General features: G+C 38.8%; 1 protein-coding gene across 3 annotated transcripts in view; it reads right to left on the reverse strand.

Moving 5' to 3' along the window:
* Nucleotides 1-16,382, reverse strand: part of LOC108424401 (diacylglycerol kinase beta) — a 113,338-nt gene that overhangs the window by 30,534 nt on the left and 66,422 nt on the right. For all 3 annotated transcript variants that reach the window (XM_037539153.1, XM_037539152.1, XM_017692437.2), the window contains one exon: nucleotides 769-833. In XM_037539153.1, coding sequence (XP_037395050.1) covers nucleotides 769-833 — 65 coding nt within the window. The remainder of the gene's footprint in view (nucleotides 1-768; nucleotides 834-16,382) is intronic.

Consider the following 16,382-nt stretch of genomic DNA (forward strand, 5'->3'; position numbering starts at 1 on the left):
TTTCCACTATAAAGAAACACAAAGCAACAGCATTATTGATGAGAACTGCACAAAAATAGCACCTTGTCCTGCCTTTGTTGAAACCGATTACTTTCATCAGTCACGGTCTTAGAAAGTACTAGGCTAGTAATTTCCATTACTTAAGCAATGTGCTTCATTACAATGTAATAATCAAATCAAATGTCTGTCCTTTTGGCTTAAGGGCCTTTATGTCAATTCAAAGTCATTTATTTCAGCTTACGACTACTAGCATGTGCTGTTCATAAATACTCAAGTACTGCTTTTAAACATGTTATTATGCATGTGTTGTAAAATCCATAGGTAGATAGCATTCGAGTGCTACTATTTTGTCTCTTGGGCTATCAAACTGTCTAATCAAATTGTTGGTATGGTTCCAGAGTGGTACAGCTCATAAAGAAGGTTGCGTCCTATTGCTAAGACTTAAGTTAAAATCCATCTGTGGCCAGGAGCCCATGGGAACACAGCTGTCCCTACTGCTCTTTGCTGGAAATGGTGGCTTTGTTTCTCTGTAACTGCCGATTCACTGTAATGTTAGCCAATCGTGGGCATCTGCTCAGTCATACAGACTACACATTGCAGAGGAAGCCTGGGTTTGCCCTAATTCTCCCTGGCTGTAAGCAATGTACTATAAGAAAGAGATTGACAGTACATGGGAACTGGTTCATAGGACATTGGGGAGATAATGGGGTTAAATAAATAAATAAATAAATAAATAAATAAATAAATAAATAAGAGCTGGTATCCTACCTGCTGTTAAACTTTTCTGGATGTTTCTCTCTCATCAAGTGGAATCTGTGAGCTATCGATGCATCCTACAGGGAGGGATAGAAAAAACAGAACACAGATTATCAAACATTCTTATTAAAACCAGACCAGAATTTAAGCTTTGCATATTTGTGGTTACTATTCCAGGCAGTGTGTGCTTCTGCATGGTTACTGCATAGAAGATCTGAAATCAAATATTATGTCAGAAAGTAAATTGTGCCCTCAGGCCTGAGAGCACCAACCATATGTCCGGACATGACCCAGACACGTCTGGCCAGGCCTCTTAGCAAAGATCAATCATTAGCAGAAAGCTCCCTGATCCAGCACCAGTTTTAACATGTTCGATGTAGATGTTTAAATTCCCTGTGATTGGGAAATGTGTTCCTAGATCAGTGCTCAAAATGGCCAGCACTGAAAAATGAGGCACAGGGACATCAGGTATTAACAGGTCTGCATTCTGGAGCCAAAGTCAGCAGGCTTGGGGAGGGATGAGAGCACTGTTGCTGTGGCCTGGAGGGAAGATGTTTCAACAGATAAACCAGCCAGACTGGACAAAGTACACAACCCTGTCAGTGGGGCCACAGAGCGAGTGAGCTTGATGAATAAGTGATCATATCAGCAAGGGTGAAGCTTTCCAGGAACGTGGGTGGAGGGGATGTAGAGGGGTGAGAGCAGAGGGCATAGGGGGCTAATGAGATGAACAACATGACAGTGACAGAGAAAGGCAATGGGCTGAAACAGTTCAAATATACTAATCACTGGATGCTATATTTATGGCTGAGCAAAGACTGTTGTTAAAATCATTTGGGAGTTTTTAATGGTGTTCTGTTGTTCTATGCACCAAATGGGAGCTCCACAGAAAAGTTTAAGTGTGAAAACTTTTGTGAAAATCCCTTTGCGCTGGTGAGCATGCCAATGCAGCAGTTGATCGACTAAGAAATAAACACAGGTGCAACTTCATAATTAATGTATGACCAACCCCTCATTTGGCTCACATACTTTTTGTATGAAAGCCTGTATCTACCAGGTAGGAGAAAAAAGGATTTTGATAACACTTCATTTGGAAATTCCACTGTAAATGCTTTCTGGGAGCTTAGTCTACATTGAATTTACATTCTACTAATTATCTATTCAATTTAACCTTACTTTATCCTAATCATAAAGCTTGACCTGATCTTAACCTTTAACCGTACCTCTGGTCTTAGACCCAACCATGGTACTAATTCTAACCCAAACGCTGTTTAGAATCAGCATTTAGCAGATGATTTTAGTTTGTTAATCAACTGAAAATCTATAGATAATCTACTGGGGGCTATCCAAATAAAGTGTGTCCAAGATTTTTATCCTTTTTTATTATTTTGGACTTAATAAGTGAAAATAATGAATCAGTCCAAAAAACAAGCTATTACTAATCAAAAAGGTACATCATTATTTTGACATTAATAAAGAATTAATAAGTATTTTAAATATATATGCCACTATTTTGACATATCATCAAATAAAGTTGGAAATGATTTTGATGTTCTGTTTTAAAAACATATTTTCGGTGTTTGACTTGAGTCTTGTGCTGAGTGTATGTGAAACAAGTGCACAATATGTGAAATATCTGTTTAAATTTACTACTCAAACCCTGGTTGTTTAGGAACTGTAGAGCGCAACCTCTTGCAATGTGCAGTGCATCAAAGGATGTGACATTTCTGCAACAGAAGCCACAGTGTGCACAGAAGAAACAAAGTAACAAATAGCTTTAGTAATGCATGGGTAGCAGAGGCTAAAGAATTTAAGTATGTAGCAATTAACTGCTTAGAAAAGTGTCAAACCATTATTTAGGCAAAACCTGCCCTAAAGACATTTTGTTGAATACTGTGAATATAGACAGAGTATTAATAGCAGTGATTAACAGTGTTCATCACTGTCATGATTGGCCCCTCCCAGTTACCCATGTGCTTTTGTTTACTTGTTCATGTGCTTTTTGTTTTGATTCTTCCCTGTCCTGCCCCCTTGTTTCTAGAGTCAGCCTTTGATTGTAACCACCTGCGTTTCCCACCTGTGTCTTGTTGTCCCTCGTCATCCCTGTTGTATTTAAGCCCTGTGTTTTGCCTTGTTAGTATGCTGGTCTTTGTATTGTTTGAGGTGTTAGTATTGTTTGATGTATTGTATTCTTGTGTTGTTTGGTGATTGTTTTCTTCTGGCTTTGGTTGTGTTTGTTCTCTGTTTCTGTATCATGTCTGTACCCCGATCTCTCCGTGTTGGCCCCTTGACCCTTGACTGTCTTAACCCTGATGTTGGATTTGCCCCCGAAGAAATCTCGCTTATCTCCGCATATGCGTCCGCCTCATCATCTCTCCCCGGCGTTACAATCACAAAAGAATGACATAGAACTTCACAAATATTAAAAACACTTTGTCTTTGAGCACAAACAATAACAGTCATATTAGACCAAATATAGGACAAGCTTTTCATCGGCGGTAAACAGTGCCCAGTCAGTTATTAATCTCAGCACTGGCAAATCATAGTAGGTGGTTAGTTATAATCTCTTATCAGTATTTAGTAAACTTAGTAAAACTCATTAATGCTAAACTCTTTTTACCTGTTCCATGTATGGCTAGTTGCAGTGTGTTCTATTGTTTTGTTTTGCTGTTTGGACCTTCAGTCTCTTCTTTAGTGAAGCACTCTTGGTGCTGCCTCTTTATCTAAGCCATTTCCGTGCTGTACCATTGCACTTAGTGAGGCTGTACAAAAGATATGTCGAGAGTAATCTCTTTGGTTGACAATATCCTAATTAATCACCCCACCTTTTATTTCTCTTCTACATCACCCCATCCCACATAGCATGTGTGCACCTGAACAAAAAAGTATATGCCTTTTGGACATGCCTTCATCTCTTTGTGCACTGCTTCATAGCAGTGATTGTTCGGTTCATCGTGTGTTGCTTCAGGAAAACAGACTGAGAGACATGAAGCTTCTCAAACATTTTCCATTTTTGTTCAGGGATAGACCCACACAGCAACATCAATTAAAAAAATATGTGAATTTTGATGCAGCCTGGCCTACATTATTTAAATAAACAAGTGAAACAATATTATGCACACTGTGTAACTGTGCTGCAAGTCTGGCTCAAGCATGCTTAATCATTAACAATGAATGTCAGAAAGGAACAAAAAGAGGTTTAGCACTAAAAGCAACATTAAACTTCTCAATCATAACAGTAAATGTGCCAATAATTGTTCTTGTTAGTGCTTAAAAATGGCACTAAATTATTCAAGCTTGTATGATGTGATAATGAGCTGCTGATGGTCAGTATTCCTGCTATAAAATTACCGGCCTATGGTGTAATGAGTCATGATGTTAAATTCTGGTTTAATTAGATGAGCTCACTGTCTTCATCAGTCTCCTTTAAGTCCCATGACTCTGGAGGGGCATTTATCAGATGAAAATTTTCAATTTATCTTTAGCCTCCAGCTTGTTCTCTGTGCATTAATCACTTGCGGAAATTTACTTTAAGAATTAGCTTTTCTGACAACAGAGATGATGCTCCAGACTAAATATGCACCCACTGTACTGCTTTAGTCCTGAACTGGATCTAATGTTGTTTATTTGAAGAGTAGATTGGCAGCAGGGCATGGTCTGTACAGTAGATGGAAAAACAGACTGTGGTGACTCATCACAAGTCCTGCTCCTCTCAGGCTTCACTGGAGCTGTGGAGCTTGCCCGCAAGAGCAGGGTGTTAGCAAAAGCCCGGGTAGGGGAACAGTTCAAAGCCAGAATGGGAGAAGACAATGTCACTATCAACATATGTCCAATGAGGAAACACAAGGATGTGCTCCCAACACACCTACCTTAGCAAAGTCAGAGCAAAGTGACTTTTACTCTTATGAGGCCAGATGTGATCTTGTAACGAGAACCTCTGGGGATAAGTATGTAAATTTACTAGGGTGGGAACAAAGCAAGTGTGAAATCTGCTAAACCAACCCACTGCCAAGGACATAATTTGTGCTGCACCTCCCTGATTGGATCAGGCAAATATAAATTTCAAATATAAATGTAAATATATTCATACAGCAATCTGTAGAGGTGTAGCAATTAACTCAACACACATGCTATAACAAAAATGTGGAAAAGTTAACTAAAAGGTAGCATGTGTTGTCACCTCAGTCCATGGCACAATACATGTTTATTGTGCTCCTACTCCTACCTTGGCACACAGAAAAAGAAATAAGCACAATACTATTTATTACTTACAAATGTGCTTCTTTTTCTGTGAATATTAATTTCTCAAAAGATTTTAGTCATCCTGAGCTAAACCACTCGCTAGTGAGCAGTGAGCCAGGAAGAACCCAACAAGTTTGTTCTTGTTGGGCTGTGGGCTGAACTTCACTCCTGTAGTCAGTGGCTACAGCGAAGTAGTAACTTAACCATGACTATGAGGCATCTGTTATGTCAACATCAGAACAGGAAAAACTGTAATGATAAAGTTCAGAACAGAAAAAAATCTTAATTATGTCCAAAATAACTTGCTTTGTTATTTTTCTGTTATTCTGCCATTTATGTTTAGATTTACTAAGGTAATTAATGAAAAATTTCAAAGTTGGGTAACTGTAGCTTTTGTATTTCTGTATTGCATATGTAATGTCTCTCTTTTATGTATATGGTATATGTATATCTGTAATATATATGGTGTATTTTGTAAGTTTCATGCTTTGAATGAGCCATGCTTGTGCATCCAGTCCATATGTGGTGGTGATGGTCTAAGACTTTTTTCTTTGATGAGTTTTTGCATCATTCCAAGGTTGAAATACTTAGTAAATGCCTAATAATAAGAGTCATTGGTTAATCTGGAATTTTTTTTTGACTGTCCAATATCAAGAGTAGAGTTTCGAATGTTTCACAGATTTTTATGAAAAATGCTTTTAGCTTGTTTAAACCATCCACCACAATCTGTGCATTAACTATTTGCATATTAGAAGCTGGCTGTTGAGAGAACGTTCCTTCCATGATTAACACGCACGTAAGTTGTAGGAGCCCATGAGGAAATCTTTTGTTTTTGGGATCTACCGCAACAATGGGCCATGGTGCCCTTGTCAACATTGTCCAACAAGCCTATTGTAAACCCATGGATGTAACTGCATACAGCAAAAATAATCATTAGCTCTCGAGAGGGATAACATTCACGTGTGCCAACCAAAAGGCTGCCAATGACAGTGTTTTGCTAGCTAGCTTGTTTTCCTTCTGATATTGATCCTACTCCAGTCATTAGAAGAGCACAGTAGTGGAATTTGGGGGTAGGTTTTAGAAGAGGTGCACCCTTATTAACAGCCGATTTGCCAGACACCAGCAGAAAAAGTTGATCCCAGAAGTGTATTTTTGTTATGAGATCATGTCTGACCCTGCAAGACTAGGTAACTTTCAAAACACCATTAAAATGTCAAATGCTTCCCCACCAAAACTACCAACGGCAAGCAGTATGAATAAAATACATCTATGTGAACTGTTATAGTGATCTTTCTGCTCAAATGAATTTGTGACTACTGACACACTGAGATGTTTGCTGTTCCCTTGTATACCAACATGCTGTTGTCCCAGCGATGGCACCTCAAGGGTACATTCTGCTGTCATACGCTAAACCTTGATTAAAATCAAAGCAACAGAGCGAAAGAAGAGAAGCCAATTGATAAGTCAGGTTTCATACTGTAACTGATCCATCCCTCTATATTTAGGTGTGCACACGTGCAAAGACAAGGGAGCTCAAAGCCGCCACATCCTTCATAGGGACCAAGCTCAGAAACGCCGCACACACGCACACGAACACGCAGCGCCTGTCTCAGCGAGTTACACAGCGGCGGCTCACGCCGTCTCACCCTGCACACTATTTCACTTTCTCAGACAGAGAGGAAGTGAGCGAGCGCAGGATTCTCAGAGTCTGATAGCTGCGGGTGCACTGATGAAGCCACGAACGGACCGTGCTACGTTAGCACCTGTGCTGGCTTCCTGCCTGGGCCTGCAGGTGCACCAGCGGTCACATGGGAGAGAAAGGAAGCATGCAGGGTGAAGGGGTTGGGGGGTGGAGGTATGGTGTGGTTCGTACCCTGCACCTATCCAAGCCCAGCACAGCACATCTTTATTTAGAGCAGGAGCAGTGCTGATGCATGGGCCTGCTGAGCGCCTGACTGACTGCTGCAGCAGGGCAATCGATCTCAGCTCGCAAAGCTGCTACTGAATGCATTACACCTTCTGTATTACCTACAACATACAGAGCTGCTGGGACATTTTGAATACATGTATGTCAAGGGACGTTATTTATTAATAAAGAATCTAATCTGTGCAATGAACTGCACACAATTTAACCCCTTATCTTACCCATAGTATACATTCCTTACAACGCCTCTTATATGTTAATTACTCACTTGTAGCTCACTAAAACAAGGCGCTAAATTCTGTCAAAAGTGCATATTCTAAACTTTCAATTTCCTGTGTATAGGAAAGGAGATCATTCATAAAGATTTGACTTTGATCAAGAAAGTCAAAACTGTCTACACAGACTGCAAATGTACAACCCCATTTCCAAAAAAGCAATGCAATGTTATGTAAACCACTGAAACTCCATGTTTTATTGTAAACAGTACAAAGACAATATATCAATCTTATACCAATCAATCACACAAATTGTTTGAATTTGATGCCAGCAGCATACTTTAAAAAGTCGGGATAGGGCAACAAAACACTGGTGCAGCAGTGTAATGCTAAAAATAATGCAAAAAAACACTTAGTGGTTAATTGGAAACTGATTAGTAACATCATTCAGTATAAAATGAATACAATTCAAGAATAACATTGCTTAAGATAAAACAGTAAAAAAATTGAGTATTTTATCATTTACAGTACGTAATATTATTAAAAAAATTTGAGAATCCCAAGAAATCTCTATGCAGTGGACACGGCCGAAAACCAATATCAGCTAGCTATGATTTTCAGGCCTTCAGATGGCTGAATTAAAAACAGACATGATTCTGTAGTGGAAATCACAACATGGGCTCAGAAACACTTCCAAAAAACACCCTTTGAACACCCTTTGTTGCTGCAACTACAAATGCAAGTTAAAACTCTACCATGCAAAGAAGAAACCATATATAATCAGAATCCAGAAATGCTACCGCCTTCTCCGGGCCCAAGCTCATTTAAAATTAGCTGAAGTTGAAAAGTGTCCTGTGGTCTGACAAATCAAATTTTTTTATTTCTTTTGGAAATCACAGACTGCATTCTCCAGGCTAAGGCCACTTGGTTTGTTATCAGTGCACAGTTATAAAGCCAGCATCGGTGATGGTATAGGGGTGCATTAGTGCACATGGCATGGATGGCTTGCACATCTGTGAAGGCACTGTTAATGCTGAATGATATATACAGGTATAGGCGATGTCTTTTTCAGTTAAGCCTTACTTATTTCAGCAAGACAATGTCAAACCACATTCTGCATTTACAACAGCATTGTTCTGTAGTAAAAAGAGTTTGGGTGCTAAAATTGTCTGTCTGCTGTCTAGACCTATCACCCATTGAAAACATTTGGTACATTATAAAGCAGAAAAACTGATAAAAGAGACCCCAAACTGTTCAGCAGATGAAATCCTCTATCAAGCAAGAATGGGAAAACATTTCACTTTCAAAACTACAGCAGTGCTTACAGAGTGCTGCTAAAAGAAGAGGTGATGCAACACAGTGTTAAACATGCCCCCGTCCCAACTTTTGAAAAATGTGTTCCTGGCAACAAACTAGAAATGTGTTCCTGGCAGCAAACTAGAAATCAGCAGTTACTTTATGAAAATTAAAAACAGCTAATACTGTCTGAAACCTAGAAAATATCCAGTAAAACCTTTAAAAAATAAAGTACCATCTAGCAAAATTCATGTCAGTAATTCTAATGTGATTACAAGACTTTATACTCCATTGCTACCACACTACTTTGTTACAGGAAAAAGTTAACACATTTGTACTGTGTTATCCCCAACAATGGTCATTATAAATAAATAATTGTGTCTTGTAAATTAAATGTACAATGTACAATTAGTACAATGACAACAACAGCTCTACACTTCTAATGTTGCACATCAACTTGCATCTTTTTTTTTCACCACATTCCACCTGCACAAATTCTCTCTGCTCATCACTGGTGTGCACTTATATGCCATTTCTGTTATGAAAGAAGAAAATAGGAACTATTTCTAACATATCTGGACATTTACCTGTAAAACATACGTAAAAATATGACGTATATGAGACTGAAGATTTTAAGGTCTGGAAAACTCAAGCCATAGTTTTTATGTGGATAGCATGTGCTGTATCTAGGGCAAGACCACGTGTGTGATAGGAGAAGAGCATGGAGTGTCAATATTTTGACACAGTGTGATGCTACATGACATTAGGCACTGTCACACAACACAGCAGATGTTTGCCAATGAAATGCACACTTTATAGAAGTGAGCATAACAGTCTAACTACAAGTCCAATCAAGCATCTGTAGAAATGAAGCTTGGTTTGAATTCGCTACTTTCAGTAACAGGGCACAGGGCAAAGAGTGATGATAAAAAGCAAGCCTGCTACAGGCCAAACAACATCAGATCAACAGAGCGAGAGACAGATCAGGCTAGGTTAGACTGTTCTGCCCTCATTACTGCAACAGATGCTATCGAGCACAGCTCTGCTGTGCTGATATGAAATGTTTTGGAGTGATGTCATGACCAGTCTATAAAGCTGACACCAAAGCCTTTAGGTACATATCCTGTTGCTTAAGCAGTCCCATACATGGACATGCAGAGAGGACAGGGGCGCAATGCCCCCTGCATGATCCTCTCCTCGCCTGAAACATACAACATTCACAGTATCTGCTCTGCTAGATAAGATCAGATAAGTAAAGATGTAACCCTTTTCTTGCCCTCCAATCCCTCATTATAAATAAAAGTATCTATATATAAATAAAGGTATATATGGATACATATAGTTATGTGGGTGTGTGTTACAAGCACTGTGAACTCAAGTTCTTAAAAACCTTTTTTCTTATTACAAAGATTCTTTCAAAAAAAGTTGACAAGGTTCATATTATACCTCTCAGAGGGTACCTACTGAAAGGGTAAGAAGTTGAGGGGTATTAAGTGAGGTGATATTCAGGTCACAGTGATTGGCACAGCCAAGCAGGGTTATTGTAAGGCTCCTCTGTGTCAGTGTCCATCTGTGGCTCTGTTAGCACTGCGGGGAGCAGGTGCATATGGGACTCGTCACTAGCCTGTTAGCTCGCGTATGTAAGTCAGTGTTGGTGTGCATCAGTGACTGTGTGTGCACTCAGGTCTGCGTATTTGTCTGAGGAGAGAAAAGATGAAGAGGCACTGTCTTCCTTCTATCTTTAAGACTGGCCAGGTGTCACTCAGCACGGCCATTCATTATGGCGGTAACCTGGTCCGAAACTGGCAGCCAAACACTTCCTGTCACTGATACTTCCCCTGACCTTCAGCCTGTGCCAGTACTACAACCCCCCCCCAACCCCACACCCCCCTACTGCCCCAAACACACACACATACTGAGACAGACTCTAGAGCAAACACTCTTATTGCAATGATTGGCTATTCCCTGGTGCCTGGCTACTCCTTAGCCTTTGTATCACTTTCCAGCAATAAATAGTGATGCACTACATTTCTAGCCCAAAGTGATAACCAATGAGCAACATCTTGTGGCTCATACAGACTCTAATAATGATCAATAACCTATCACTATTTTCTTTTAAAATCATACTATATGTAATATTTTAAGTGTATTGCATAAGAAAGCTTACTCATTTTCCAAAGCCACAACATTGCAAATGTCACATGTTTTTTTCTTTTATTGGTATAGTAGTACTATTATTCACCACATTCTACTAAATTATCAGTTGTAATGACTGTAATGTCAACTCCATACCAATAACAGTTTTTTTCTGCAAATAATACAGCACTCAAAAGGCAGACCACTCTTCATTTATTTAATTTTTAGTCAAAATGGCAAAAAAGAACTACATTTTCAGCATCAGGAAAAGGAGCAGAAAATACTTCAATAACTATATTATAACTTGATTTTCTCCTCTTTCTCAAATATGAAAGCTTTAAGTAATGTTTATCTGATGGTAACATTCAACAGTCTCATTTTCTCTAGATCTTTTAACATTTTCTGAATACCAGTTTTGGAAACTGTTTCTTCACTTATTTTCCTTTGACTTTCCCTTCCTTATACAAGTAGCAAAATATTATTTGAATAAAGTTAACTTGCTTGCCGATTTTGTCTGGAAACTAAATGAATAGTGGTCTCTGACTTTTGCATATTACTGTACATCAGGCACTAACATGTTCTGTACCCTTAGCAAAAACCCCACCACACAACAGAGGTGCTAGGTTGTAGAATACATTTTGATGAAAGAATGACAATGCTGGACTGGTCTGAAATCAGATAAATGAAGGGAAAGAGTGACTGTGACACTGGAGATGGAGGTGATGTGATACCAAGCCAGTGAGAACATGATGCCAGAAGCCTTCTTCTCCCAGTGCCACTCCAAGGAGGGCATGACAGGGCCACAGATAGCTTGTTGATGGCAGGAGAGGAAGGTTAGATTTCATCTCCCAGGGCTGGGTTAACAGGCCCGTGCTGGGCTAGTTTATGTTGAGGTGCGTTTAATGGCTGCTGACACAGTGTGTTTGCTCTCTCTAATTCCCCCCGACACATTCTTTCCAGGGAGAAAGAGGAACTGGATCAAGCAGCAAACACTTTCTAGCAGGATCACCACACCGTGTTAAGTCTGCATAGTCTGTCTCAGAAATCCGATTCACATGTGTGCCGAGCACAGCCCTCACTTATGAACCGCGCTTGTTTACGTGCAGTCAGGGGCCACTGCACTTTCACCAGCAGTAAAACTGAGACTGTACAACAGGCTCATGTTCATTCGCATATTAGAGGTATGTTCCTCATTAAACCGATGTCATGTTGGTGCTGATAGTAAAATCAGCGTGAAGACTGGCACAAACAAAATCTCAGAAAAACAAAGTCATATTCGAACTACACTATCTGAATCTAATTTTCTTCTAAAAATGTAATATTGCAATACTTCAAGTAGTTTTTGCTAAAGACCCAATTCCAAAAAAGTTCAGACAGTAAGTAAAATGCAAATAAAAACAGAAGAGATCAACTTTGACTTGCATTTGTATTTGACTTGTAGGTAAGACAAGATCATGTTTTATCATGTCAAGTAATTGTTTATTTGCAAACATACACTCATTCTAAAACTGATGGCTGCAACATATTCCAAAAAGTTAGGACGGTGGCAATTTAAGACTAGGAACACTGTGAAATGTTCATGAAGCATATTAAAAAAGGTGATATAATGATACCTGGATATAAACCAAGCATCAAGAAAAGACCTTGTCCCTTATGAGCAAGGATTATGAGCTAAGAATGATCGCTTTGCCAAAAATGCAAAGGGCAAGGCTGAAAACCATAACTGAATGCCTATGACCATCGACCAGTTACCAGAGTAAAGTTCACAAGACAGGGTCTGTGATGGTATGGGTGTAAGTGGTATAAGTGGGTAAATGGCATATCTATGACAGTCATTATTACCAACGAAGTTAGGTTTGGAGCAACATATGCTGCCTTCTAGATGACATCTTTTTCAGGGAAGGGACATCCATAAAACTGAATCAGTCAGTGACTTTAGTCCTGAAACATTTAATAAAAGTGCTGTTAAAAGAAAAAGTTAAACATACTTCTGTTTGACAGTTTGGAATACGTTGTAGGCATCAAATTTGATATGAATGCATATTTAGAAAAAAACTGTGAAGTTCATAAAGTAAAACATCAAATATCCTGTTTCTATATCATGGCAAACAGAATTTACCAATCACTACTTTCTGTTTTTATCAGTATTTCAGATACTGTCCCAGCTATTTTGGAATTAGGTTTGTAGAATATGGCACTTTTTTTTTTTGAAAGTGTGTTAAGTTGGAAGAAAGTAGTGCCACATTTTAAAAGTACTATCAAAAACTATGAGTGCATTTTTATGCTACATTTTAAAACTACTAACAGAAACTAGGAACTCAATGACTTATATTCAATATTTTACACACGGCATGTGTTTCAGTACATCAGTTTATCAATAATTATCAACAGTTTAACTGCCATGGCAATTCATGCCATGGTGTTAAATTAAGCGGGGTTCAAAGCAACAAACAACCACAAAAAATAGATCTTCAAATGCACTTGGTGCTTTTCTCCTGGATGGCCAGGACATGCCCCTCCTGCTATTTCTGCCCCAGTAGTTCTTTTATTTTCAACAAATTGGTTATTAGATTAGGTCATTCAAAATTTAATCTCTCAAATGAAGTGAACATGAAACAGACGACCCTGAAGCTGGCGATAGTGGCCTAGTAACCACTAATGCCATGGCAACCCAAGTGGAGGGTGGCAGGAAAATGTTCCCTTTTGGGACGATGAGGCGGTGCAACATTGCTAATGATTACATCAGCGCGTGAGTCACCACACTGGTTTGCTCAGGTGTCAGTAGCTCCCGATGCGGAGCCATCTGTCCTCTCCTCATGGACTCCCAGCACCCTGTCCCTTTGCTCCAACACCACACCATGCTACAGCACCATAACTGCAGGCATAGAGGAGGCCCTCTGGTGCCCCCTAGGATTAGCATCTTAATCTCTAATTCATTACACAGTGGATACACTGAACATTTGGGACTGTTTTGCATTCAAGAAGAAAATATAATGCGTAGTTGATTTGTTGCTCACTAATATGTTAAAGCCTAAGGTCTGGACTGTATACATGTAGAGTAGTGTGCAAAAGAGATTTTTTAAAATTTCAGTTGTGTTTTTTAAATTTTCAGTTCTTCATTTTGTATTCAGAAGGAGAAAACATCTTATTTTTACATCACAGTGATAATATATTTAACACAAAGCTACCAAAAAGCCTCTAACAACTAAATAAAAAAATCAAAATTTTCAATATTTAATGTGCTCACACTTTGCCTTTATTACAGCTTCCATTCTTTTCAGGAGACTTGCTTTCAGTTTTTTAAAGACATCTGCAGAGATATTTTTCTACAAAAAGCAGCTTTTTTTCTTGTTGTCTATTATGTTGTCTATTCCATAAAGGCTTCTTGACACCTACACATTCTTAAGACCCATAGTGTTGAGATGTCTTCTCACAGTGGAAGGATGTACAGAAAAAAAACAGTAGACATTTTCAGATCTGAAGCAAGAGTATTTGTTTTCTCCTCTCTCTTAAAGATGAAAGCTTTAAGTGCTGTTAATCTGATGGGACAATTTTGTTGGTCCACTTTCTTCTTTCTTATACCAGTGGATTCCCTTATATCTAATCTTTTCAGAAACACTGCCTGAAAAAATATTACTTGTATTTAATGAGAAACTGCATTAATGAAGGTGGTCTTTCGTTCTCAAAAACAAGCAGCAAATTTGTGGCATTAAGACCATTGGTGGACATGCCATACACTCCCCCCACTAGATTATTTCAAGCTGTGATATCCAAAACAATTCTGGGACAAGGGCTTATTTAATTTTTGTGTGTTATTTTCCTGTTTGCCTTGTGAGAACCAGCATTGGTGCCAAGCCATGCATAGACCCTCCTGGCACAGACAGCCTGCCCCCATCATAAGACTCGAGTGTCCACAGACCAGCCATTGTCCACTCACAGTCAACAGCCTCGGTGCCACTTTCCAAACCAGCTCACACCATCACCTGCAGATGGCCTGACACCCTCAATACACTGCATTGTTTCTTAGCTTTCTCCTGCATTTTAGAATCAAAATGAGAGTGTTTTTTGTTCTGTAATGGGGAAAAGCACAAACTGCTAGCCACTAATTTCTCTTAGTCTGGCTTTCACAACAGCTACAGTGGCGCATTAGCTTTGCTAGTGCTCTGGTGAGTGTGGTGGATGCTGTTGGCTGAGGGAAACAAAGCTGGGCCTCCAGTCAGTGGGAGGTTGAGTTGAGTTACATAATGGCGCTGCAGTGTGTCGAATTCCTGTGAGTTTCTTTTTTTTTTTCTTTTTTTGTGCGCCACCTTGCCTAATCCTTCCTGTGTCTGCTCCTATGCTAATTCACACACTCATTTCACCCACGTCAGGTGGCCTATTTCAGGACCCTTCCCTATTTCTGGCCAACCTAAATGTGGTCTGGGCTACCTGGCACACTTCACAAAGATGAAACGGCATGTAACCAACGCACCTGGGATGAGGTAGATCATTATAGAATTTTTCCAAAATGAAACACGCACTATTTATAGAGGGCTCTATAAACAGCATAAAAATTAATCATTGTCTAAAGAAGTGGGTACGTGGGGCAGAAACCCGATGTTGTGAGACTGAAACACTAGACTTTGCCTGCTAGAAGTGATTCAGTATCAAGTTCTTTTAATATGCAATATATTAAAAGAACATGATAATATTTAATATTTAATATTAAATATTCACCCACGGTTTTTGGCCTTAGTATTATATTTTCCAGAAAGAACTTAAAATCAAATTACAACATTGCACAGAAGCAGTGTTTTATTACACAGAAGCAGCGTTTCTGGTCTGAATCCTGGACTATGCTGTTCTAAAACACTAGCTTTAAACTCATACAGGCTTGGTCATTGAACTGATTCAGTTGTTAGAGCAGGACAAACCCTAATATGTAAAGTGCAAAAGTACTACAGGATGAAGATTTTAAAGCCCTGAATCAATGCAAGGGAGCTGTATCTGAAAACCAATTTTTGCTATTTTATAAAAGGGTTCTACATTGAGTGTTTTGCCAAGAAGCAGTGGTGAGCACTACTTGAAAAATATAGCAGCGCACACAAAAATGTACAAGCACAAACCTGAAATATATTTTTACAATTCTTGTTATTCCATCTTCACAAAAGAAATTGTATTTGTACATCAGAAAATTAGTTGAGGTGCTGCCTTATACTTCTAAATGAATCAATATTTTCACCTGCTCAAAATGTTCTTGTAATGCTGTTTTATTATAATCTGTAATCTTTGTGTTGTATCTTGTAAGAAACTGCAGTAACTGCCAGAATGTACTATTTAGTGCAGAAATCCCTGTAGTATTCCTATTTTGCTTTGGGCAGTGACATAAATAAGATAACAACACTCTATTCAGAAATGTTCCTACATTCTTAAAGCCATTATAATTGGCTTAGTCTTTAGTCCAATCCTATAATTGGCTTAGCAGTTGACTAGACAGAATTCAGCATTGTGGCATTTTCTAAATAATACATTTCCAAATAAGTTATCAAACACATGCTTGCTGAATGTAGCTACTCTATGCTAAAAGAGTGTCTTACAAACCTGACATAACTTTCTCTGATTTTATGCTTTGTTTTGCACGGTTTCTCTTAAAATTACATGAAAAGGAACCTTACACTGTACTGTAAAAGTTAGGTCGACAAAAATTAGAACACCAGAAGGCAATTTACAATGTGTGTATCAATGGATTTTATAAATTTTAAACAGATCTTTCATTACAATCTGAAGCATCATGCAAATTGAATTAGTTTTAGCCACTTACATCTGTTGTGTGT

The sequence above is a fragment of the Pygocentrus nattereri genome, chromosome 6, assembly GCF_015220715.1.
Source record: "Pygocentrus nattereri isolate fPygNat1 chromosome 6, fPygNat1.pri, whole genome shotgun sequence".
Lineage (NCBI taxonomy): Eukaryota > Metazoa > Chordata > Actinopteri > Characiformes > Serrasalmidae > Pygocentrus > Pygocentrus nattereri.